Below are 27,457 nucleotides of genomic sequence, written 5' to 3'. Positions count from 1 at the left end.
ACGGTCTGGCTACGCCTCTTGACACGGTCTGGTATACACATCACCCTTCAAAATAAAATACTCGTTATTTTTCTCTTGATTTAAAGAATTACAAGAACATTATGCTTTCTATCTTCCACACTGAGCGTAGTTAGGCTCGTTTTCAACTCACCCAACACATTTTGTTTTTCATACTGTATATTTTATGGATTTGGAAAATGTTTCTAAATCATTTTTAAAGGTTGTAGACAGAGTAGAGTTTTGCTATACAGTATTTACATTTCTGTATAAAATATTTGGTCAAAATAATTACATTGTTCATTAAAAATTAATTTTTTTTACCTTCAATGAATATTCAAAATTTGACAGTTTCAAGTATAAATGGTGGTAGTGCATCAATGCTATATTTAATCCATAAATAAAAATAAATAATATAAAAATAAATAAATAAATACATACATAAATACAAAATAAATGAATAAATAAAAATAAATAAATAATAGGCTACAAAAAATAAAAAATAAAAATACATAGCTAAAAAAAAAATCAATAAAGTCTCTGCCTTTATACACTGTTCTCAAACTTTTTCATGTCAAGGTCCCCTAAACTAAAACAAATTAGACCACATGGACCCTCATTCGATCATATTTGATCAGGGTCCCCCATCTGATATTAGATGTTTTATTAGGAGATAGTGTGTGGCACCCATGGCCAACATTCTGTCATTGTCAACACAAAAACAGCCCTATATTGCAGCAGACAGACAGACAGACAGACAGACAGACAGACAGACAGACAGACAGACAGACAGACAGACAGACGGGGATCACAGACAAAGCTGTCTGTAGCAGGGCTGAGCAAGTGGACCTGGCTGAAATATCAGTTCTGGAATGAAGGTGAGTAACGTTATTTCGGTATGTTTTATGTTTGTCATTTTTATGTTGTCCTCTCCATGTGGCCATGCTTGCAAACTTATATCAGCTATAACAGATGTGTATGTTACATTAATGTGCTTTCAACAGGTAGACAGACAGTCAATATCCTACTTTCTGACTTTCTGTCTGTCTGCTCGACTGTCTCACTGTCTGCCTGTCTACCTGACTGACTGTTGTCAGACTGACTGCCTGTCTACCTGTCTGTCTGTCTGTCTGCCTGACTGTCAGTGTCTGAACTGACTGTGTGTTTCACTGTCTGTCTACCTGACTGACTGATGTCTGTCTGTCACTGACTGACTGATTGTCTGTCAGACTGTCTACCTGACTGACTGACTGACTGACCGTCTGTCTGTCTAATTGTCTGCCTGACTGTCTCACTGTCTGCCTGTCTATCAGACTGACTGCCTGTCTACCTGACTGTCTGTCTACCTGACTGACCGTCTGTCTGTCTCACTGTCTGCCTGACTCTCTCACTGTCTGCCTGTCTACCTGACTGACTGTCTCACTGTCTGCCTGTCCCACTGTCTGTCAGTGTCTGAACTGACTGTGTGTTTCACTGTCTGCCTGTCTACCTGACTGACTGATGTCTGTCTGCCACTGACTGACTGACTGACTGACTGACTGACTGTCACACTGAATGTTATGTAATTTAGTGTATAGCTTTGTTGCTTTGAATTTGACATTAGGCCAGGCATGACAATCAAGGCCTCTTTTAGGGCTGTGACGTCTGACCCCTTTTGTTTTTGCCCATCCTTAGTCACCAGCTTTCTGCACCGCCCATCCACTGTCATGGTCTTCGTCACCAGTGTCCGGGCCGGCCTCCTGAAAGGTTCCGCCTTTCAAAAGGGGTCAGACGTCACAGCCCTAAAAGAGGCCTTGATTGTCATGCCTGGCCTAATGTCAAATTCAAAGCAACAAAGCTATACACTAAATTACATAACATCCAGTGTGACAGTCAGTCAGTCAGTCAGTCAGTCAGTCAGTGGCAGACAGACATCAGTCAGTCAGGTAGACAGGCAGACAGTGAAACACACAGTCAGTTCAGACACTGACAGACAGTGGGACAGGCAGACAGTGAGACAGTCAGTCAGGTAGACAGGCAGACAGTGAGAGAGTCAGGCAGACAGTGAGACAGACAGACGGTCAGTCAGGTAGACAGACAGTCAGGTAGACAGGCAGTCAGTCTGATAGACAGGCAGACAGTGAGACAGTCAGGCAGACAATTAGACAGACAGACGGTCAGTCAGTCAGTCAGTCAGGTAGACAGTCTGACAGACAGTCAGTCAGTCAGTGACAGACAGACATCAGTCAGTCAGGTAGACAGACAGTGAAACACACAGTCAGTTCAGACACTGACAGTCAGGCAGACAGACAGACAGGTAGACAGGCAGTCAGTCTGACAACAGTCAGTCAGGTAGACAGGCAGACAGTGAGACAGTCGAGCAGACAGACAGAAAGTCAGAAAGTAGGATATTGACTGTCTGTCTACCTGTTGAAAGCACATTAATGTAACATACACATCTGTTATAGCTGATATAAGTTTGCAAGCATGGCCACATGGAGAGGACAACATAAAAATGACAAACATAAAACATACCGAAATAACGTTACTCACCTTCATTCCAGAACTGATATTTCAGCCAGGTCCACTTGCTCAGCCCTGCTACAGACAGCTTTGTCTGTGATCCCCGTCTGTCTGTCTGTCTGTCTGTCTGTCTGTCTGTCTGTCTGTCTGTCTGTCTGTCTGCTGCAATATAGGGCTGTTTTTGTGTTGACAATGACAGAATGTTGGCCATGGGTGCCACACACTATCTCCTAATAAAACATCTAATATCAGATGGGGGACCCTGATCAAATATGATCGAATGAGGGTCCATGTGGTCTAATTTGTTTTAGTTTAGGGGACCTTGACATGAAAAAGTTTGAGAACAGTGTATAAAGGCAGAGACTTTATTGATTTTTTTTTTAGCTATGTATTTTTATTTTTTATTTTTTGTAGCCTATTATTTATTTATTTTTATTTATTCATTTATTTTGTATTTATGTATGTATTTATTTATTTATTTTTATATTATTTATTTTTATTTATGGATTAAATATAGCATTGATGCACTACCACCATTTATACTTGAAACTGTCAAATTTTGAATATTCATTGAAGGTAAATTTTTTTAATTTTTAATGAACAATGTAATTATTTTGACCAAATATTTTATACAGAAATGTAAATACTGTATAGCAAAACTCTACTCTGTCTACAACCTTTAAAAATGATTTAGAAACATTTTCCAAATCCATAAAATGTACAGTATGAAAAACAAAATGTGTTGGGTGAGTTGAAAACGAGCCTAACTACGCTCAGTGTGGAAGATAGAAAGCATATTTGTTCTTGTAATTCTTTAAATCAAGAGAAAAATAACGAGTATTTTATTTTGAAGGGTGATGTGTATACCAGACCGTGTCAAGAGGCGTAGCCAGACCGTGTCAAGAGGCGTAGCCAGACCGTGTCAAGAGGCGTAGCCAGCTGGCTCTGCGGCGCTGCAATTAGATGATGTTGGATATACGCCGCAAAGTCACATGATGAATGTGTCATGTGACTGTTGAATTGTGTTGTGGAAAAACTGCCAGTCAGTCTGTCACAGTTGTCTGGTGGCTTGCACTGCTTGAATGCCTGCTAAGTGGGATATAACACGCGACACGAGATAGCCTCATTACATGTGATAAGTTCGACCTGTACGAAACAGACGAGGTAAGGAGTTAACGGTATCCGTTTTTCAGACGCTAGATACGTTAAGTCACTCAAACCGGTGGGATAGCTACACTGACTTAAATGTTAGCTAGCATCATTACCTAGCCAGCTAGCTGATGAGCTAATTGGCTGGGTTGTTGTTTGTTAATTTGAGAAAGCTAAACACCTGTCCGGCTACATTAAGTCAGCTCAACATTTCTTGTATCGCTTGGCCAGGTTTTATAACGTTATCTTATTATAACGTTTGGCACTTGGCTGATTTGAATGCTGGTCCCACTTTTCCACAGTTGATTGTGATTCGAATCATGGTGTGTTCTTGTCCTGCAGGGCAGGGCTACAAAGGGGAGTATGCATTGCAGTTCCAGGTTTGAGTAACAGCTCATATACGTTTTCCTGCCTTCATCTCAGGCAACTTCTTGAAAATGGTAAGATGTAGCTAATGTCATCCAAATGTCTGGGCAACAGTTGGTATTTTTTTAATAGTGCTATAACTCCATTCTTGGGTTGGAAAGTTTATTCGTGGATGCTTGCAAAGACTGAGTTTGAACCAAAGTTGTCTGGTTGAAGAGTGGTCTTTCTACTACTAGGTCACCCTGCTGCCCCTAAAGTATTAATCTAAAAATCAAATCCTACATTTCTTCAGATATGTGTTTTCATGTGGTGGCAATGCGTAATAACCAAATGCAGTGCAGTTGTTGCTTATGAGAGGAAAAAAGGAATCCATGCCGATTCCCAGTGACATAAGTAACAGCTAATGAACTGTTCTGGCTGCTACTGTAAAAAATACCCTTTGGACCACCAGATACTGCATTATCTTGAATTGTGCAATTGTTGCTTCCCTCTCTGTTTTGAGAAATGTTTACTTACTAGACAGGTTTGTCTTTAACACCCTTGTGGAGAATGTCACAACAATCACAACTTAGTGTATGAGTGCTGCATGAGCTAAAGCCCTGAGAGCTTACAATAGCCTAGTACTCATTCGATCTTGTACATACTTTTGGCAATGTATAGGTGCTGTTGATGTTAAAGCCTGACACATGAGTGCTATACATATGCATACAGACAGAGGACATGGTTTCTTTCTGGATGTCTTTAGTTTGGAAATCCTATCTATCAGTTGGAATGCTTGCATACATACATTGTTCTCTGTCGCCGCATTGATTTAGTGGTTTATCACAGCCAGGAACAATAAGCTTCTCCCCTGCACACAGAAACCCAAGAAGATAAGATACACGTTTATTGACCATAAGTCACGTAGGTTCTTATTATATTGCTGCAAACCACATTACGGCTGCCACCCCCACCCCCCGCCCCCCTCCTCGTCCCCAGACGCTGCAGAAGGGGATCCTGTGTCTGGCTCTGTTGGGCCTGAGCACAGCGCTCATCTGTCCCGATGGTGGCATGTGTGAAGACAAGAACACCTGCTGCACAAACCCTGCTGGAGGTTACGGATGCTGTCCCCTACCTGGCCTACCACATGTGAGTTAGCAGGCGAGTGTGAGTCAGTGAATTAATTAGTGCCGCGTGATCTGACGCAAAAGAAGTGATAGTGATAATTACGGACCAAACGTCAATGTGTTTTGATATGGTAACGTTTTCTCAAAACCTGTTAAACTCGTTCCTTTTCATACTTGACATGTTTTTGCCTGAGATGATGGTAGACATTTGTAGTATTGCCACTCCTCATTGCCGCTTCTCTCAAGCAAACTTTACAACAGCCATTCCCAACCTGTGGGTCGGGGGTCGGGGAGGGCCGTGAAGTTATTGCAAGTGGACCGCCGAATCATTTGCAAAACATTCCGATCTTAGTTGGAAAGGGGGGGGGGGGTAATTATTATTATGTATGAGAATGCATTTCTCCATTGTTGAATGTCGTCATTATTTAATTTCTAATCAATAATTTGTTGAATAGCCTATTGCAGACAGCCCCTCACTTTTAGTTTCTGATTTCTGTGTGGTGCTGATGAACAGCTCCTGTTATCGTTAAAAGTAAGAAGTGCTCTGAGAACTGCTATGAGGGGACAGTGTGGGATCTGGCTCACTCCAAATATATCAATAAGACTGTTTCACTACCATGGGTGAGGAGACTCCCTCCCAGCAGCTCATGCTATGCCCCCTCAGGTACTACTATTTAGGGCTTCGTCAGGTCTAATTCGCCTACACTCTTCACTAGCCACTTCACACAGAGATCCCGCAATATTTCCATTCAGAAGGCCCGCAACGGCGGCAGCCTTGCCACAGAAATTGCGTTCACACACACAACCAAGCAGCCCCACCGCATTTCCACCCCGGGGTGTTTGTTCAGGTTACATCCACCCCTCCCGGATTGATCGGAGGCGAGGGGAGGCATTTTTCCACCCAGCTCCTCCTAGTAGCCTAAATTAATATTTTTATGTGTATGATGAACTGTCTCATGAGTGTTCATTTTACTCCCCTTGCATATGAAATGTCAGCTATTTGTCGGCCTTTGCACTTGTCAATGCTGCACAGTTTCCTTGACTTCAACCTTTTGACATGCAAATGTAATTGTTATAGAAATTGGTTAATCAATACCTTTGACATGTATGTCATGCGATACATTTTATGTTTGCATTTTGCTGGCTGCTTGTGGCTCTTTTTCATCAGAGCTGAATGGTAATACCATACTGTAGGTAATACAGTATGCCTTCATCGAGGCTGATCTGATTCAATTCAAAATCCGTATTTATGCACGGTGAACACACGGACTCTTTTACCGGAGTGCCCCTTTAGATTTGAGCAATTAAAAGATAATTTCTGGCATTATGTGCTCACTTGTGATCTTGACATTTTGAAGTTTCTCACACGTGTGCTCCTGTCATTGGTATGCATGGGTTGTGCTGTCATTGGTATGCATGGCTTGTGCTGGCTCTAGCTCAAAGAGGGAGTAAAAGCAGTCATTTGTCCGGACCAGGAGGCGGAGTGTCCGGACGACACCACCTGCTGCCAACTTCCTGATGCCTCCTGGGGCTGCTGTCCACTGCCCAAGGTAGCATGCATGAGTTTGCACGCACGTACGCGCACGACGCGCACACACACACACACACACACACACACACACACACACACACACACGTACGCGCACGGCACGCACATGCACACACACACACACACACACACACACACACACACACACGCTTAAACACTTTGCATTTTATCTAAAACCACAGACCTAGTACAAACACCAAACATCATCGGTAACATTTCGGATTAATTTTTGCTTACTAAAATGACTATGTATTCTATATTATCAATGGGTTTATTTATTTGGGTTTTATTCAATTGGTTTATTCATTTGGTTTATTCATTCAATGTGGCAGAACGTTAGTGGGGCATTTGATTTGATAGTACAGTAGTTGTTCAAAATTAAATTAAACAAAATGTGCAAATATCTTCAAATTCTGGAAATTGTCCGGGGAAATATCCTGGAAATTAAAATCTCGATACACAGTTATGCATCATTAATTTGGCATCCGAGATTTCGCTTATTCATTTTCTGAATGAGAAAGCACAGAGCCCCGTTGCTCCTGTTACATTTGTAAACCTCAGCTGTTGTCGGCGCTCAATTTGCAGCTCTGCACTCTTCCATGATCTGCAGGAACTGGCGTGCCTTACTTGAATGGTAAGTGGCCAGACATGATTTCCCTCTCTCTCTCTCTGCAGGCGGTGTGCTGTGACGATAAGCGCCACTGCTGCCCCGAGAATACCACGTGTGACCTTACCCACTCAAAGTGTTTGTCGGCCGCGCTAGAGGCCTTTCCCATGCTGGAGAAACTGCCTGCCAGAAGGAGGAAGAATACGCCAGGTGGGCTATTCTGCATAGTAACCAATCAGATGTGATGCAAAAAGGTGCAGTGCAGACAAAAGAACTAGCATCCTCTCTCAGGGCGTGAAGAATAAGAGGCCATCTTGCGAGGGGATCACTCCAGGCGTGTATGTTGGGGGGGTTGCTGAACCCGGCCTAGATACCTGTAAAGTTTTGTGACTGCAGCTTGCCACGGTAGAGATGCGCGGATGAGCTTTTATGCCATCCTAATCCGCGTGTATGCATGAACCGTCCGCCCCCAATAAATCCGCGCAAATTATTTCATACTATTTTTAGATCCGCCCCCACCCGACATTTCACAACGCTATAAAAAGAGCAAACTTACGGTTTCTGCTGCCGTTGGTGCGATCGCTGCAGTCCAAGACTCCAAATAAACTTCCATGCTGTATTATGTCCAGTCCACCACTTGCCCTCATGTAGTTTACTCAGCTAACGCTATAGCTTTAAGTTTAGTTTACTGGATTGCCTCAGTCTTCAGCGGCCGCTGAAGCACATGGCTATTGTTTTGTGTACGGCCGTGGGTCCTTTTGGGGGATCTACAATAGGCGACTAAGAATGTGCCTGACGAAAAATGTAGCTTAAAATACGTTCATAGACTAGAGATCGTAATTCATATTATTTTTCCTCATATTTCCCATATCTACACTCAGCACCAGTCACTTTATGCATAATTACTATGTCGCTTTGTTCATTTTATTGCACTTTTCTGCCATCACTATTTGCACTATCTGACTTTTATTACAGTGATTACAGTGACCTTATTTATGACCCCTACGGTAGTATTTTATTTTATGTTTTTTTTATGTATTTTATCTTCGTATTTTATGTCATGTGTTGTCTCCTATCTGTATATTGAGTGCACCGTGGATCGTGAGATACGGAATTTCGATGCTCTGTATGTCTTGTACATATGGTAGTGATTGACAATCAAATTTACTTTGACTTGACTTTGACTTTCATCTCTACGATATTGCAATAACAACTCATGAGCATACATCTCGTTTCTCTCGTGGTTTTCAGTGGCTTGCCCTGGTGAGAAGAGCTATTGCCCAGAGACTACCACCTGCTGCTTGCTAGTCAGTGGAGACTATGGCTGCTGCCCATACCCAGAGGTATGTGTCACTCCGTCACATTCATACAATGTCATCAGGTTTATGCTCGATTTTTCTAGAGTGGAGGGACTCTGGGTGCACTCCATGGGTGCACCTTTTTTTTGGGGGGGGTTGTTCCCAAATATGTCAACTCATGCCACCTCATCCGTGGATATGACATCATCCTTAACGTCGCTCAGTGTTTTTTCCAGTTGACCCTTGCTCCGCTGCCCGCTGACCTCGCCTCTGTCAGAGATTGGCTCTTTAGAGAGTAGCCCTCCCGTTCATACCAGGCCCTCAGTCGAAAGGCCTCAGGTATGTCTGGGGTTGACCACGACTGTTGAGCTGAACAAAGCAGAGAGAGATCTGCCCCAAAATCAGACTCGGCAGTGAACTTGTTTGAGTGACATCACTGATGACCTCAGCGGCGACATCATTAGTGGCAAGCAGGGAAGGGATATGGATGATGTCACTGATGATGTCTCTGTGAGTGTGAAGGCCTAAAAACTTAGGATATCACTGTAGTGCCACCCATGGGTGCCCCCCTCCCTTTTTTTCTTTTTTCTTTTTGCACCAGATTCATTCCAGATCCCTGAAACGTGTTTTGGCAAAATCTTGGAGGTGATCAGAGCAACGGCCGGGGAGATACCATGTGCTCAGACAGACAGACATTTCATGATTATATCTTTATCATTATTAAAGTGTAACTAAATGGCAAAAGAATGTAGTGAACATTGGTCCAGCTGGTTCTGGCAGCTAGTACCAAAAAGGTTAGGATTGATCTGACCTTGATTGATTATTTACTGGTGAAAGTGCATACAGCTTCAGGTAAAGCTATAGAGATGCACTGTCTGATCTGTCATCTCTTTCTCTCACAGTAGACGGTATTTGCAACAACTCATAATTTTACCATATCATTTGTTCCTCTACACCATACTTACAGAAATGAGGGTGCTGTAATTGACAGATAACCCCAGATCATTTCTGACTGTGATGTCATGTGACATGTGACTGTGATGTCATGTGACGCAGTAGACTGGTGCTGGTATGTCAGAGCTGCTGCTCACAACCCTGAGGCAGAGAGAATGCATTTCTTTGATCAGCAAATCTCAAGGTGGTGAATACGTGGCAAGAGGTCGTAGACTGTGTTGTGCATTCTTGAGAATTACTTTACACACACAAGCTCCAATGTATTACAGCCACAGAGTCCATTAGGTATTAACTGCTGGGGCGGCTGTGGCTCAGGACGTAGAGCAGGTCATCCACTAATCAGAGGGTCGGTGGTTCGATCCCCGGCTCCTCCAGTCCGCATGTCGAAGTGTCCTTGGGCAAGACACTGAACCCCGAATTGCTCCCGATGGCTGTGCCAGCACCCTGCGCGGCAGCTGGCCGCCTTCGGTGTGTGAATGGGTGAATGTAGGCACATTGTAAAGCGCTTTGGATAAAAGCGCTATATAAATGCACTCCATTTACCATTTACCATTTTAACTGCTCTGTTCATTTAGCAAGAAGAGTTTATTAGGACTCTAACTTGGTTTGGTGTATTCCTTCATATTGGAATCTTTGGATTAATATCTTGCCATAGAGACACTGCATGAAATAGGCCACGCCCATCACGGGGGAAATGCTCCATTCACTTCCATACACCAGCGGCATTTTCCTTGAATTAAACATAGGTAAAAGCTGTTGTGTGGTGGGCTGCGCAGACAACAAATGTAAAAAAATCGCCAATGAAAGTTTTTTGTAGCAAAACAAGGAAGCCATTGAGAATTGGCGAGAAGAAAAATGTGGATCATCCAGCTGTCAAGGAAGTAAGTTGGAGTGTTCATCTTCCGTATATATGATCTTTGTGTGCAACACATGACCATGCACGCAACATAGGAGAACGCCAGGATTGGGGGGGGAGTTTTTGTTTTCCCCCGTTTTGGGCGTGGTTTCTGAATGATGACGCACTCCGCAGTGTCTCTATATACAGTATTAACATTATCAACACAATCTGCTGTCCTGCATGGACCACACATTTTCATAGTTGAAATTCTTCACATTCTGCGGCACATTGATTTGCTGCACACAGATATTGCTCTGACACATGTTGCTCCTAGATATACTTCAGCGTAGGTAACGGAAGGATGCAAAGCAGTGCTAACTCCTATGTTCATTGTTGCGAGATAGAGGTTGATAGTGTGAGACTGAAGCCAGGTGCGTTGGATTTAAACAACATTCTTGAACTCACCTGTGATGTTTGAATCGTGAGCAGGCCGTGTGCTGCAGCGACCAGCTCCACTGTTGCCCTGGCAACACGACATGTGACCTAGAGCATCAGATGTGCAAGTCCGGTGAGACACAGGTCCCACTGTTGAAGAAGATCCCTGCTCTCCCCAGTGACGGTAAAGACGGTTATTACTGTTCATGTCTTTTTCATGCTGATTTTAAGTTTGAGGACACTTGTCAATTCAATTGAAAGCATGAATTGAATCGCAAAAAAGCGCCTAGAGCTATAAAGCGTTAAACAAGATGAAAGTCGTATATTATGCATTTCTGATCATTTTCACTGACCTTGTGTTGTCACAAGTACTGATCACCAAACCCCTCGTCTGTCCTGGCGTCTCCCCTGTCAGTTGACTGTCCAGGCAAGAAGTCCACGTGTCCTGACCAGACCACATGCTGCCAGATGGACAACGGCACATACGGCTGCTGTCCTATGCCCAATGTGAGTAGCCAGCTAACCTGCTGAGCTAGGACTGGACGTTCCTGCGCAAACCAAACAAGAACCAGCAAGAAACAGAAATCAGTTTGATCGGAGTTGGGGCTCAATTTCTCACTTTGTTGGGTTTTTATTTGTCAAGATTCTGTCGCATTCATGTCGCTGATGTTTTAGAGTCCTTTCACAAAACAAGGTTTTTGCTACATTGTGAATAATTAACCCAAACCTTCAAAATGACAGGACTTTGACTTCCTTTTAGTGATCAAAACAGCTAAAAAAAAAAAAAAAAAACTGCCACAATTTGTAGAAAGTGATTTTCCCCAAGACTGTGACAAAGTGTGCAGCTATAGACAGCCTCACAGTGAAATGGATATGCTTTAGGTTTGCTTTATGCTTTAGGTTTGCTTTATGCTTTAGCTTTGCTTTGGATGGACATTTCTGAAGGAGCAGCCATGGCCAAGCTTGAATTTTCCACGTCCAAACAGTTCTCAGCACAGTGACTCAGTGCTGCGGTGATGGATAACTGCATTCACTCACCAGTCAGCAGGAAATGTCACCATTTTCAGCTGAAGAGTCGGTTCTTTTTAGCAGACATTAATGACAATTGATTTGTTTTTCTGCTTGGATAGACAGAAGATTTGCTCTACACTTTATGTATCTTCATATGGATTGGAGCAGCACCACTGCAACCTATAAAACCTTATATTATAGATGGAAACTTTAACAGTTTTATTTCAGTCTTTTAATTCCCTATTTCTGAGGTGATGGTTCAAAGGGAATGCGCCATACCATACCAATACTGTAATGATTGATGATCGTACCCGTCGTCTTCCTCTAGGCGGTGTGTTGTTCGGACCACATCCACTGCTGTCCATCGGGCACAGAGTGTGACCTGGTCCACAGCACCTGTGTGTCGGCTGAGAGACAAACCTCCATGGCCATGAAGAGCCCTGCCACTGTGACCACACCCAGCGCAGTACAGAACGCAGGTCAGAGGGAGAGGGTTGTCACTGATGGGGAAAATCCATGTTAAAGTGGAATTCACATGCGGGTGTTAGTCTTATGACATGTATTGCAGATATGCATCTTGAGTGAGGTGCCCCCGCCTCGCCAGATTAGTCTCTAGTGTGACCGAGCACATATCTCGTGATACGAATCGGTTTACATCCATTTCTATACATTGGCCAACTGTTATTTTGTGGCCTTGCCGATATGCAGTGCTATGCTTCAGATGAGCGCCCTGTAGAAAATGATTCATGTTGGGGCTGCAAATCTACCTGGTCAGCCCAGCCAGGTAGATTTTGACGACATCACATGTTCAAAGTATCGCGTGCCAAAGTCACGTCCTCTTGCGCATTCAGCTTACGAACCAAGAGATTTCATCCGCCATTCATTGCTCCATCTACATCTCGTAAAATGCTTCTAAAAAATAGTTTTACTTGGTCAAACCAATCAGGAGAGACCATATAACATTTCCCTCGGACCAAAAATAAAAAATAAAACATACTTTTTTTTAATCAAAATTATTATCATTATTATTTTTTTAGTTTTGTGAATCGCTTGGTTTGAGCAAGTAAAACTATTTTTATAAGTATTTTACATAATGTACGGTAGCTGGAAAAATTAATGGCGGATGAAATCCCTTTGTTCGTCTGCTGAACGCGGAAGAGGGCGTGACTTTGGCACTATAGTTTTCTGCTTTCTAGCTTTTTAATGTTTTTCATGTTCACAAATATGGACACGGTCATAGTGATAACAAACTACATATGAGTCCTTCAATTGATTTGTATTCCCATTTTAAATGGCACACGTTTACATGGTTGTAGATAATAGTTTCTGATTCTCTGTTTATCTTTCAGTCCATTCTGTTCCCTGCAATGACTCTGTAGCCTGCGCTGAGGATAACACCTGCTGTAAATCTCCACTGGGGGAATGGGCCTGTTGTCCGCTACCTAAGGTACGTGTGTGTGTGTGTGTGTGTGTGTGTGTGTGTGTGTCAGACTGACCCTCTTGCCTGGCTCTGTAGTGCTTAACACATGACCTAATTTCTTAGGTCATGCATATTATTTTATTCGTTTGATCTCCACAAGTAGCCTCTCTGACGCGATTAACGCCAAACTATGTAATGTATTTTACTACGCCAATATTCAATCTCACACCATCTCCCCATTTGACTGTCGAATCATCAGTGTGGGGGGTAACTCATTACAAAAGTAACATATTACATTACTTTTCGCAGTAACTCAGTAATATAACTTATTACAAATAGGATTTCAGTAATATTATACCAGTTACTTTGTCAAGTAACACAAGTTACAAATTGAGTTATTTTTTTTTAATCAAAGCACATATTTAAATAAAGATACAATAATTTCCTAATCAAATTGTGTGTTATCATGTAAATTAATAACCACTACAGATGACAATAACAAAGAAAAAGGATCAGATTTAGAATCTTGGATGGTTTACACTGACTTCAAGATGGTTTAAATTATTTTTTGGGATGGTTCCGGGGGCGGCGATGTCATTCTGCTACTGCTGTTATCTTGGTGAAAGTAATGCAAAAGTAGTGTAATAAGTAACAAGTTACTCTACAGAGACAGTAATATTGTAAAGTAACTTATTACTTTTAAGTAACTAGTAATATGTAGTATATTACATTTTGAAAGTAACTTGCCCAACACTGCTAATCATGGACGGCATTGTGTTTCAGACAGACTTCTGGTACTGTGCAGAATCTCTGCCCTTCAAATCGTTTGGTTAGACATCATCTCAGTTGCTGAAGAAAAAACAAAGCAATGTCGAAATAGAAATACCTACAATTTTCTCAATATTGTGTTTATTTGTGTAACAACCCCTCTACAACGTACTTGCTCCTCCTCATAGGCAGTGTGTTGTGAGGACCACCTGCACTGCTGTCCCAACGGCACCGTTTGTAACCTGGAGGCCTCCACGTGTGATGATCCCTCTGGCAATGCCATGATGCCCTGGCTCAGCAAGGTGCCCGCCTTCAGTTCACTGACTGACAACGTGGAGTGTGACACAGCCACATCGTGCCCAGGAGAAGCCACCTGCTGCAAGACCCCCGCTGGAGACTGGAGCTGCTGCCCTCTGCCTGAGGTAGTAGGGGACTGGGAAGGGTGACACTGAGTGTTGTTGCTCTTTTAGTTATGGGTGGATTAGGGTGTTCCTTCTACATTCTTTGAGAAGCGGAAGGCCACCACTGCTAGACAGAATGTGGAAAGAAAAAAACACATGATTTAGCCCAGTGGTTCCCCTAAGTGGGGTCGCCTGGAATTCAAATAGGGTCCCCTGAAATTTCTAAAAGAAATTGTAATAATAATTATATATATATACACAGTATATATATAAACAGGTAAACTCCATTCTTAAAATACACATAGAAAAAATTATTGAGGTGATTTATGTGGAAATTATCAGATGAATATGTTTTAGTTATGATTGATAATAAAAATGTCTGAAAAATAAATAAATGACAGTATAAATACATCAATATATAAAATAAAATGATAAAAAATCCAAACGGAGATACCTGTTTTTGCAAATGAACCCTTCATATACAGTCTCTCTCTCTCTCTCTCTCTCTCTCTCTCTCTCTCTCTCTCTCTCTCTCTCTCTCTCTCTCACCCTGTAAATAACTGGAGGCTTTCAAGTAAAGTAGCTAGCTTGTTTTAATAAATCACCGTTGGAGATGCATTCTAATGCCAGGTGTAAACTGACCTACTTAGAGCTGCCCACTTGTGATCCGATCGCCCAAGACGCATTTTAAAACCAAGTGTGAACAGTCTCTTTGTGATTATTCATCTGTCTCGATCTGTGAATGGAATATGCAGCGGGGTTGGGGAAAAAACATGCTCCTGAGAACGTGACTCCTGTATAATGATTGAATGCAGCAAAGTTGATCTCAAAGTGATATATTTGAAGTTATAGCAAAGTTCTTTCCAAACGTCTTATGTCAGGAGCACCGAGAAGAGAGAAATTCTGAAATCCATGTTTTCAGTCTGTATTCTGTGTTCGTTCGTAGGCTGTATGCTGCGACGACCACGTCCACTGCTGCCCACATGACACCGTGTGTAACCTGGAGGCTCAGACCTGTGACGAGCCCTCGGGCTCTGGGCCCTCCCTGCCCTGGGTGGAGAAGGTGTCTGCTCTGTCCATGGAAGGGCACGATGAGAAATGCGATCGGCAAACCATGTGTCCAGGTGGCACCACCTGCTGCAAGCAGAACTCTGGGCACTGGGCATGCTGCCCCTTACCTCAAGTCAGTATTGAAAGGCCATGTTGAGCATATGTCAGGGGGGAAGTACAGCGATGTGCTTAAAACACCAGCGTGTTTTTCTAAGTCAATTCAATCAAGTAGAAATATCAGTTGTAATTGCAGTTAATTTTTTGGAGAACATGCATTCTTTTGTTAATAGAGCAACCTTCTCATGCCAACGTGTTTTGTTGTTGTTTCTTAGTAAGAAAATTGACTTCTTTATTGAAGTGGATGAGATAGAAGATGAGACAGTCCAATGTTATATGTTAAGTATTTACTCTTGCAATTTATTCAGACATAACACAAACTTCCATTATCAAGTCAAGTCAATTTTATTTATATAGCGCATTTACAAGCGGCTGAGCCGCAACCAAAGTGCTTCACATAAAGTGCAAGAAGGCATAAACAAATGATATACACTATATAAAAGCGTTAAAAATATAATAAAATAAGTAGAGGATTATAAACTCGGTGAAATGAGGAGAATGCATGTGACTGTGATACATTGATGTGTATGTCATTTAAATGTCAAGTCATGTTTCTTGAACTCTCTGGCTGCCCCTCAGAGCATATGCCGAGAGTCAGTGGTTAGGGGTAACTCATTACAAAAGTAACATATTACATGTAATATATTACTTTTAGCAGTAACTCAGTAATATAACTTATTACTTATAGGATTTCAGTAATATTATACCAGTTACTTTGTCAAGTAACTGAAGTTTGATTTGATTTATTTATTTAGATGGGACAATGCAAAATTAATGAACACAATAACCATGGAACAGATAAAAACATCTGGAACATAATAAAAGTGTAAAGATCGCCGGATTTAGCACAAGGCTAGTTTCCATCCGTTGTCTCCGAAACATAAAACACAAAAACATAAAAACAGAATATAAAAAACAACAAAACATAGGCATCAAAGTGCTTTACACCCGTAAAACAAGTATACATGTGCAAAACAGCAAAACACAAGCAGCAGTAATACACTCAAAAAACACAGCAGTATACATTAAAAAGAAGAAAATAAAAAAATAAAAATAAGTTCAGAAATTGACCTTATTACCTGTGGCCACAAGACTGGTGGCTTTTCAGCCATTCCTTCAGTGAACCCTTAAAAGTGTCAAGTGTGGGACTTTCCCTTATGGGGACTGGCAGACTGTTCCACGTTTGGCTGCCTTTGACTGAGAGGACGTTCTGACCAAACGTGGTCAGTCTGCGCTGGACCTTGCAGTCGCCTCTAGTTTCAGACCTGGTGCCAAGTCCACTAGTTACAAATTGAGTTATTATTTTTTTAAATCCAAGCACATGTTTAAAAAAGATACAATCGTTTCCTAATCAAACTGTGTGTTTTTATGCAAATAAGCACTATAGATGACAATAACAAAGGAAAAGAATAACATTTAGAATTTTGGATTGTTTACACTGACTTCAAGGCGGTTGAAATTATTTTCCGGGATGGTTCCGGGGCGGCGATGTCATTCTGCTGCTGCAGCTGTTTTGGTGAAAGTAATGCAAAAGTAGTGTAATAAGTAACGAGTTACTCTACGCCGACAGTGATATTGTAAAGTAACTTATTACTTTCAAATGAAAGTAACTAGTAATATGTAGTATATTACATTTTGAAAGTAACTTGCCCAACACTGTTAGTGGGATACGGTAAAAGAGCTAATCATTCTCCTCCTTCGCAGGCTGTGTGCTGTAATGATCATGAGCACTGCTGCCCCAAAGGCTACAAGTGTAACGTGGCCCAGCAGACTTGTGACAAACCCGGTGACCTCAGCCTCCCCTGGGTCCAGAAGATACCGGCCCTGCAGACGGAGCCCACCCAAGCTGTTGGCAGTTCACCCCGGCCAGCCCAGAACATGTGTGACGCCCAGACCAGCTGCCCCAAGGACACTACCTGTTGCTTCATGAACAAGGCAGGCAAGTGGGGCTGCTGTCCTCTGCCAAAGGTAAGAGTGATGATTGAACATGATTCGACAGCCTCACACCACATCAAGCTCTCCACTTGAGTCCTGTGATTGCCTAGAAACACTTGGGAGGCATTTGTAGCTAGGCTGCTCACTGAAGAGCCTCCAGACAATGCCCACCATGTAGTAGACACCGTTGCGAAATCATTCGTCGAATAATCGATTCGACAGAAAATGAATGTATTCTCATTCGTTTTTAATTTATCATGTGAAAAAATACCAAAGATTGACTGGTTACAGCTTCACAAATATTAAGATTTGCTTGCTTTTCTCCATTTCATATCATTCAAAAAAAAACTTGATAGGCTCGAGCATTGGTTTGACACTTTTTTAATTGATTCATCGCAAAAATAATTAAGCGATTCATCGCTAATGAAAATAGACTTCATTAGTGATCGGGCATGGATTGAATTTGTGAACGAAAGAATCACAGCACCTTTCCTGGTCCCTCAGGCGGTCTGCTGCACCGAGGGAGACCACTGCTGCCCCAGCGGCTACACCTGTGACGCCCACCGGTCCTCCTGCTCAAAGGGCCACCATGCCATCATCCCCTGGTACAGCAAGCTGAGCGCCCTCGCCCAGCCCGGCACCGTGGAGCTGAGCGGCCTCGCCCAGCCCGGCACCGTGGAGCTGAGCGGCCTCGCCCAGCCCGGCACCGTGGAGCTGAGCGGCCTCGCCCAGCCCGGCACCGTGGCAGATGTCAAATGTGACGACAAGAGCAGCTGTGCCACGGGGACGACCTGCTGTGAGCTGCCAACAGGAGACTGGGGCTGCTGCCCTCTGGTCAAGGTGCTACCCTCTACCCCGTGACCACTTTCCATTTTCAATAGGTTGTTAACTCGATTAGGAACTGTGACAGCTCTTGCTTGTTATTTGCTCTGAGGAACAGACATTGATCAACATTAAGTTTTTTTTTTTTTTGTGTGTGGGGGGGGGGGGGAGTTAAAAGGACAGCTCAGGTTTTATAACCTGACGTACCAGATGGTTTGTTAAACAGAACCATACGGGAAGTCGTCCTTGGAAACTGTTTAGAAAAGGGCAGGCACTTTCAAAAAATACTTGGCAGGTGATTTGGATGAATTAATATTAATTCATAACTTTATTACTTATATAGAGACACTGCGTAACGCGTCATCATTCAGAAGCCACGCCCAAGACGGGGGAAAACAGAAACCCCCCCTCCAATCCTGGCGTTCTCCTATGTTGCCGCGTGCATGGTTGCGTGTTGCACAAAAAGATCGTATATACGGAAGATGAACACTCCAACTTACTTCCTTGACAGCTAGATCCACATTTTTCTTCTCGCCAATTCTCAATGGCTTCCTTGTTTTTCTCAGGAGTACAAAAAAACTTGAACTGGCGATTTTTTACATTTGTTGTCTGCGCAGCCCACCACACAACAGCTTTTAGCTATGTTTAATTCAAGGAAAATGATGCTGGTGTGTGGAAATGAACGGAGCTTTTCCCCCGTGATGGGCGTGGCCTATTTCATGCAGTGTCTCTATAGCACCTTTCAAAACAACCGTTACAAAGTGCTTCACAAACCAAGACGTGAGCAAGGAAGTGATCAAATACACAAAACCATCTATCACGCGCTGACTTCAACCAATCAGATCAATGAACCATATGATGTAGTAGGACATCGCCGAGGAGGAAAGACCACAACAAGCCGCAGTCTGAGGAACTTTGAAAACGATGTAGGTAGCATGTCGGTTTTGCTCTTCTTCTTTACTCGTCTTTCGATGAAGAAATACTGTCCAGTTCAGATATAACGCTAGCCTCTTCAGGAGCCGCCTGTCGTCACACCTAAAGCTGTGTTCACACCGACCTATTAAAGTTTTTCGCTGGCATCGAGTTTACATACAAAGTCAATGCAAACGAGCGATTGAGCGTATATTCGCCTGGGAGAAAAATCGCTGGGCGTCCGAGCGACAGAGACAGAGCGATAGGGAGAAAATTCGCTCGTCGCCCGAGATGAAATATCCCAACTCGAGCGAAATTACGCTGGCATCAGTCGCTCGCTGTTCAACGCTGATTGGCTGCCGTGTGAGAGCGAGTCAAGGATCACTCTGGCTTGGAACAAACCGCTGGTTTATTAGTGTGGCAACAAACCACATTGACAGCTGATTGACAGGCTGAGAGCTGACATGAAGTGAAGTCTGTACTACCGGTATGGAGCTCGCAAGGGGAGCACGCTGATAGGCTTAGCTTGTAAACAACTACGGTGGCTCGTAGTGGACAAATATGACATTGCGTAACGTTATAGCCCCCAGATGTCCGTCAATTATTGTGCCTGTTTTTTTTTTGTTTTTTTTGCAAGAACAGTGGAAGGCTTTAATCTGCATCCTTCATACAAAGACAAACTGCTATGAGATTTATAAAACGAGTAGAAACTAAAATGTATAAAACGAGTAGAAACTAACATTTATAAAACGAGTAGAAACTAAAGTGGTCAGTGTTAACGAGCCTCGATCACAGCAACAGCCAAACCAAACATGGCTTTGAATAGTGTCCCCCCCCCCCCCCCCCCCCCCAAAAAAAAAAGAAAAGACTGCACATTTTCTGCAGCGTCACAAACTGAAAGCAGCAGTGAGGCGGCACGACATGATGTGAAGTCAACAAAATCTGATCTCGAAGAGTCAAATTTCAAAAGAGAGTGTAGCCGTAGCCTCTATTAGGGACAACTGAACTTAAAGTGACTGCTGTATATTTTTGTACATTAAAACATACATCTTTAAAATAACGTAGAACACTTGCAGGTCAGTTGAGGTTGAGGGCGGCCAGGCCGCTGCTCACCAGAGGATGATGGAGCAGCTCTCTCTCGTGCAGCTCCGGCTGCCTGGACTGCAGGAACGGGAACAATGATTGTGCCCGTTGACGAGCGATTTAAACAGAGCGACAGAGCGATTCCAAAGAGTTGAATCGAGCGACAGAGAGAAAAATAAATATCTCGGTGTGAGCACAGCTTAAGCCACACCCGCAGCTGCCTGTAGTTCCTCATCGGACGCCGATTGGTCAGAACCGCTCTCTGCCACAAACGCATAACTTGGAGCCTGGCAGGATGGATTCTTGTGTGATCGCAGGGTAACAGGCTTTAAGGAAGCCTATCCGATTTATAATTTAGTCCATCTTAAAATCACTTGCACTGACGTTTTGGTTTTTTAAATCAAACAGCGAGAGATTGTGAGGATTTATTACCAGTTGCAGTACAAGTCAATAGGGCTTAAAGCAATTTTCCTGTTGAATCACATGCAGCATATTCCAAACAGTTGCCTTACTTATTTGTAGCCCCATTGTTTTTGCACTAGGATTACTAACTAATACTCTCAAAATACTGGTTTAAGTGCTTTGCTTTGTTGGTTCATGATTTAAAAAGCTCACTTAGAAACCTGGGAGATCCTTTTAACATTAAGGATGGGCCTTGCCTTACACATGGTCTCCCTCCAGCGGATGGATGGGATTGGGTTGGATTTCACCATGCCAAAACACATGCCAAATATCAATAGACCAAATCACCGTGACGTCACCATGTAAACAACATTTACTTCCGGGTACCACTTCGGGAAGGCGGCAGGTTTAAATTTGCGTGTTGTCAAATAAATGCTGTCAAACTCTCTCGTTGTTTTCGGCCGACTACTTTCAATTTAAATGTTCAAACGGTTGGTAAACATGCTTGTCCGACGTATCTAGCCTTTCTTCTGTGTTTGTTTTATGTAGTGTTAGCTAGCTAATAACGTTTGTTTACAACTGTCAAACTCGCTGTTTTTTTGCAGACTCGTTAACGTTACGTTACAGACAGAGGCTACTAAAGCCGCTCGGATACAGCTTGGAACCCGGATGTTGTAGCTGTAGTAAGCCTGTGCCGCCGAATCCAGAGTTCTCTTTGCTCATGTTTGCCCTTTGCAGAGGGAATTCTGAATTATCCAAATCTTGACCCATTCTTTATGGTCACTGGACACCCAACAACACAACACGAACGAACCATTTTTGTCTTCTTTGTCTGTTTTTGTCTTCTGTCTTTGCACTTCAGTTTGTGCCGTTCACAGCCATTATGATGTGTGGAGGTAACCAGAACCAGGGGTAACCGGAAGTAAATGTAAACATCCCCGCTGATTTGGTCTATAGACCCTTCTCACGGGGGCCATTTTGTGTCGTAAAGGCAGGGTAAACACAGGTGCAAGCAAAACACTAATGAGGGTTTCCATCTTCCATGATTGGAAGGGGGCCATTTTCGGTACAAAATGGCCCCCGTGAAAAGGGTCTATTATAGAGTTAGTAACCTGGCCAAAACACATGCCAAATGTCAATTAGAGTTCGTGACCTGGCGTTTCCTTTGTTGGCAGCACAAGTTGAAACACGCATCTACCCATGGAAAGCTCAAATTCACCTGATTTGCTTTTCAGCTAGACGTACACTATATCTCCTCTCACTAAACCCTAACCACCATTGTGGTTCAGTACAAATTCACAGCCCTCGTCAGAAGGCAGAAGAATGACTTGCGGCATGCATGCTGCTGAATGGCTTCACTTGTGAATATAAGGAGAATATTAAATTCTCATGTGTTATCAGATACTAGCTACTGTCTCGTCCTCTCCTGCTCCACAGGCGGTGTGCTGTGAGGACCGTGAGCACTGCTGCCCCCAGGGCTACTCCTGCAACATGCAGACTGGAACCTGTGACAAGAAGGCCCACCATTTGTTCGTCCACACCCTCCCCCTGAGCAGAGTGGTAGAGTCCAAGCAGAGGGACGCAGAGGAGGAGGAGGAGGACGTACCATGTGATAGCACGGGGGAGTTTCGCTGCCCCATGCGGGACACGTGCTGCAAGACCTCGGCCACAGAGTGGGCATGCTGCCCCTCACCCAAGGTATAAATTATGAGAGTGTGTCTGTTGAGATACAGTCATTTGATCATTTTCTTGTGAAGAATAGATTTGGTAAACATTCTATGTTGATGTCATTTTCAACGGTGTCTCTTCTGTCTCCGTTCTCTGGAATGTGGATAACGTGACCAGTGAACATTGTCACATGCTGAAGTGATTCTGTAGGCTGCTATAGTCGGCAGTGTAGCCTTTTCTGTTATTCCACCATGCCCCACTGTGCTCTCATTCAGTACTCCCTCCATATAGTTCCATTATTCTTTCATATTTCAGATCATATTTCTTTGAGAGCAGTGTTTTCCAAATGCCTGGAGGGAAATTAGCAGTGAATCTGATCTCATGGTTTTATTCAAAATGAATGTCATATTAAGAAGAGAAGAAACACGAACACTCCAAGCTCCCAGCAAGTTGCCCTTCTGATTTTGTTCCAGTAGTTTGTCTGAATTGGACATGTTCAGCCTATAGAGAACTTGGCAACATATTGTTCATGATTTCAGTTTTAGTGTAGCGTTATTATTGATGATTCTGTAATGCTGGTAGCACCCTAAGGTTTGGTGAATCCGCTTTTGACTGGAAGTTTGCAGGCATGAATACCCAGATTGTCTGGAAAATGTCGGTGGGGAAAATGTATAACTAGTATCATAAAATGAGTAACACTCCTCCCTCCCTCCTTCCACAACCACCATCCCATCTGCCCACTTTGCTCCAGTGGAGTGTATCCATCTGTGAACATGACGCAGGGCAGTGCTGAATATATGTACAGTGACTCTTGTTACAGGCATGTTACCAATCATAGAAGTTTGAAACCCTCATTAGTGTTTTGCTTGCACCTGTGTTTACCCTGCCTTTTCGACACAAAATGGCCGCCGTGAGAAGGGTCTATTGTGCCATGAAGTCCACATGTACATTTTGTCGAATTAAAAAAAAAAACTTTGCATGTCGAGAAAGTCGCAGTGAAACGTAACGTTTAGTTTCGTATGAAACCGCTCAATCAACTACATGTCTCGTCTCGCACAATATACGTCACACCGACACCAACATGGATGTCACTTAACCCATTGATACCTGATGCAGCATTTGTGTGTGTATCCCTTAAGACCGCAAACCGCGTTAACGCGGTCTTAAAGGGATACGCACACAAATGAGGGATATATACGCAAATGCTGCATCAGGTATCAATGGGTTAATGCAACTGGTTGTGTGTCGTCTTTCTGATTTATAACTTATAGTGCAACAGTTTGACAACCAAGTGCGACTTTCTTGACTTGCAAAGTTATCTTTTAAATTGACAAACATCACATGTGAACCTCGCAGTGGCACCGGAACGAGTTTGCAATTAGGGGGACAAAAGCAGGATGGGACGTTTTTTTGGACGTTTGGATGATTTTTAACCATATTTAGAGGAATATCTCATTTTAAATTAACATTAGGATTATACTGTAGTGATGTCATTATTCAGTATTTTCTCCTTTTCTCACTCACTTGGTGACCTGCTCTCCCTTAGGTCATTTTACAATTACACTACAACAGACAGCAACACAGGCAGAAACACTGAACTTATTATTATTATTATTATTATTATTATTATTATTATTATTATTATTATTATTATTATTATTATTATTATTATTATTATTATTATCACTTTGAAACACAGTGCAAAACTTGTCATCTCAACACAAAAATAAAATAAAACTAACCGTATACTACACCATTATAGCAGCAGCCATTGACAACACATTCAAGCCATCCTAAAGTGCAGTACAGAGTCCGGGTCTGTCTGTCTCTCGGGTGTAATAATCCCACAACGATCACGGCTTTAACAAGCATCACAGGCTGTGTAAACAGTGCAAAGTGGGCTCTAAGCGTCATGCCCATTGTAAATTGCCCCCTCAGATTTTTGAGGGGGAAAGAATTAGTATTATTAAAAAAAAAAAAAAAAAATCTTTTCAGGGGGACCACATTTTTAGGGGGACAAAATGTCCCCATGTCCCCCTGCTTCCGGCGCCCGTGGTACCTCGTGGCCCAATTCAAACAGGATCAGAGAATTGTGTCTCGCCATTCACCACCATTCATATTTTTTCACGGCTGGCTCGCATAGGGCCTGACCGGAAGGGGAGGGACTTTGGCTCTATTGGTCCGTGATCGCCGGCAAGCTGCGCGATCACTGGACAGGCGACCTGTCAATCACGCGCAAAACGTCTTGTCTTTTTTATTGTCTATTATGCTCTAAACAGGTGAGTTATATAAGAAATTCACGCCCTGTACAGTTATCATGAAAGACGAAATCAGCTATACAGACTAAAACAGTTTTTTGTAAACATGTTCATTTATCCTGTAAAGTTGGGCATTTTAACATGGGAGTGAATGGGACCGACTCACTTTTGCAGCCACAGCCAGCGGCCATTCGAAGGAACTGCAGTATTTAGGACTTCCACATTGGCCTTAATGCAACCAAGAAAGCCTGCCCCCTCAGTTTTTATGTCCTTTTTTTCTACATGATCTGATTGTGAACACTTTGAAAAGCCCGTCTCAAGTTCAGCGTTTGATGGTAACTGATGGTGTAAAACTCAAGTAAAGCTGAATGTAACTGCTTTCCCTCTGACAGGCCGTCTGCTGTGCCGACTCAAAGCACTGCTGTCCTGCAGGATACTCATGTGACCAGGCGGCCGGAGGTTGCACCCAGCAAACCCAGCCGATCTGGGACACGTCCTTCTGGGACAAAAACAGAAACTTTGTCCCCCGTGGACTTTAATTCAAACAGGACGCACGGATCTACTTCAGCCCCCAGTCTCCTACACCCATCTGCAGCACATATGGACAAAATATGTCGACTTCCTGTTTGTTTCGTCTTTCAAGTGTAGACTATAATATTTACCAGGTAAATAATATCGTTTTGCACACATGAGCATGTTGTTGGAAAAGACTTGGGCTTGGTGCAAAACATGAAAGATATGCTAAATTTGTCTCTGGCAATTAAAACAATATTTTGAATTGGAAGCACGGTTGGAAGGTCATCGGGTAAATCAGGGAGATTACAGCCACTCTATTTCTTGAGATTGATCTGATTTGTAATTTTAATTATTTCATTGTTTTGCACCAGGCAGATACATTAATTTATCACTCCCACACCACTTCATGGGAATTCCAAGCAACATAGAAATAGATGACAATAATATAACCATGAAAAATGCAGTAAGAAATCATTATATACCACATAACTTGTTGTGCAAACCTATACATACCACATAGCCTATGGTAGTATCATTTAGAAACAGGAGGCTAACATGGAGCTGGCTAATTCCTCTCAAAGCAAGCTTGCTCCATTGGATTTTTATTATTTGAAGTTGAGTTCCTGCCCAGTTCTGTTTTAATGTCTCTACTGTGAGAAACATGAATGTACTTGTCTCCTATTATTCTGGGCAAAATTCGATAAGATCACTACAGTATAATTGGTTGATTTTGATAGAGGTTGATTTTGATTTTATTTGTTTTGCTGTGTTTGAATTATAATGGAGATTGCAATGAGAGACCCAGAAGTCGTCATGAAGCTAGCGGCATACAGCCAAGATACACTTCATATACCGGTAATGCATTTGAGAAAGAAACAAGTCAGTTCATGATCATCACAGTTCGATGCCAGTTATAAGAATTTTGCATCTCTAGTTTTGTTGCCATAGACTTGGTTAAAGCAAATGAACAATGACTGAGCATAAACAGAACTTGTGCCTTTTTTTAAACTTCACCAAGAGCTGTTGGTTGTTATCACATTTGTGACACTTGTCTGGTGGAAATTCCACGAGGGGAAAAAGTGACAAGTATATTCCTTTATATCCGACAATTCAGTAGATTTGTCATGAACAGAAATGAGGACCAAGTCGTTGGCATGCTGCTCCACAGGCAGTGAATGGAAAAACAAACCACATTAGATGGACACTACAATCAGGCTGATCGCATCATGGCCTTATTTTCCGATTTGGAGAATTTAAACTTTGTCTAAGCTCAAACACAAAAGCATTGTCACTACAACTACCACAGTCTGTTTCCATTCATTTTCAGTGTAGCAGCCCAAGATTGTCTCTTGATGACATCAAAGATCAGAGCCTGCCTGTGTTCCCTGGTTTCTTGCTCAGGGATTATGAGCTGTTCATGGTTATCATAGGAATACCATAGGCTCATGTAACGGGGTGGATTTTTAGACTTTGTAATTGTTGCAGTTTTCCAGAAGAAACGGTTACATTTGACATCATGTGGATGAGTTGCATCAATTCCAGCTAGTCTCCCATATGTCCACATGATTTACTTTGTTCCATTTGTATTTGTTGTAGCTACTTCCACATAATTGTCTCGTGAAATAATTTTCTGCAATGATTTTGATGGTTTACTTTTAGCAGTGTGAAGTAAAGTTGAGTGAAATAAAGTTGTTACAAAATATCTAATTATTTTTGATGTGATAATTCAGTGTCATCCTAGACATCGGATGTTCAAACCCTCATGGAATGAGCCCCCGCACTTCCTTTGGCCTTTTACTCCCATATCCTCTTACCGCACCCACGCCTCCTTCCCCCCCTGTCATCAGAAAGTTGTTATGGCGACCCAAGTAAATATGTGTTGATGGGCAAGCAGAGACACAAGCAAGCCGTGACCCTTCACTGGTGCAGCTGTGGGGGGTTGTGTGTGTATGTGCGTGTCCCACTTTTACTGTCTGCTTGGCAGCCCAGCTATGCAATAGTGCAATTTCAGACGCCCTCTGGTGGCCAAAGGCACAGAGTGACGCTTCTGCTTGAGTTGAACACAATGGGCAACAGATGAGGTTTCAGCTCAAAATGAGGCCAGCTACTCCTCTCCTGTGTGGCTCTATTGTGATCAGGGATAGGTTCTCTACAGGGAGGTTATTGTTCTGAAGGCCGTGTCTTTTTATTGACATGCCGAGATCAAGTGCAGGGTTGGCTACAATTCACTTCATTTAAATCAGGAAGGGGTTTGTCATCATAATTCAATTATTAAACACCATTGGGCATATGG

The 27,457-nt window shown here is 42.7% G+C and overlaps 1 protein-coding gene across 1 annotated transcript; it reads left to right on the top strand.

Moving 5' to 3' along the window:
• The first annotated feature begins 3,551 nt into the window (after positions 1-3,551).
• Positions 3,552-26,859, top strand: grnb (granulin b). Its single transcript, XM_083636122.1, has 16 exons — positions 3,552-3,663; positions 3,991-4,088; positions 4,993-5,142; positions 6,557-6,670; positions 7,345-7,486; positions 8,528-8,619; positions 10,856-10,985; positions 11,217-11,308; positions 12,141-12,291; positions 13,162-13,259; positions 14,189-14,422; positions 15,348-15,584; positions 17,273-17,536; positions 18,008-18,343; positions 22,160-22,420; positions 25,041-26,859. Exons 2-16 carry the CDS (start codon positions 4,086-4,088, stop codon positions 25,185-25,187), a joined length of 2,451 nt encoding a protein of 816 aa, XP_083492248.1. The 5' UTR covers positions 3,552-3,663; positions 3,991-4,085; the 3' UTR covers positions 25,188-26,859.
• The last annotated feature ends 598 nt before the right edge of the window (positions 26,860-27,457 follow it).

The sequence above is a fragment of the Poromitra crassiceps genome, assembly GCF_964638095.1.
Source record: "Poromitra crassiceps genome assembly, chromosome: 4".
NCBI lineage: Eukaryota > Metazoa > Chordata > Actinopteri > Beryciformes > Melamphaidae > Poromitra > Poromitra crassiceps.
The sequence above is the reverse complement of the archived record's forward strand: the minus strand, read 5'-3'. Positions and strand labels throughout refer to the sequence as shown.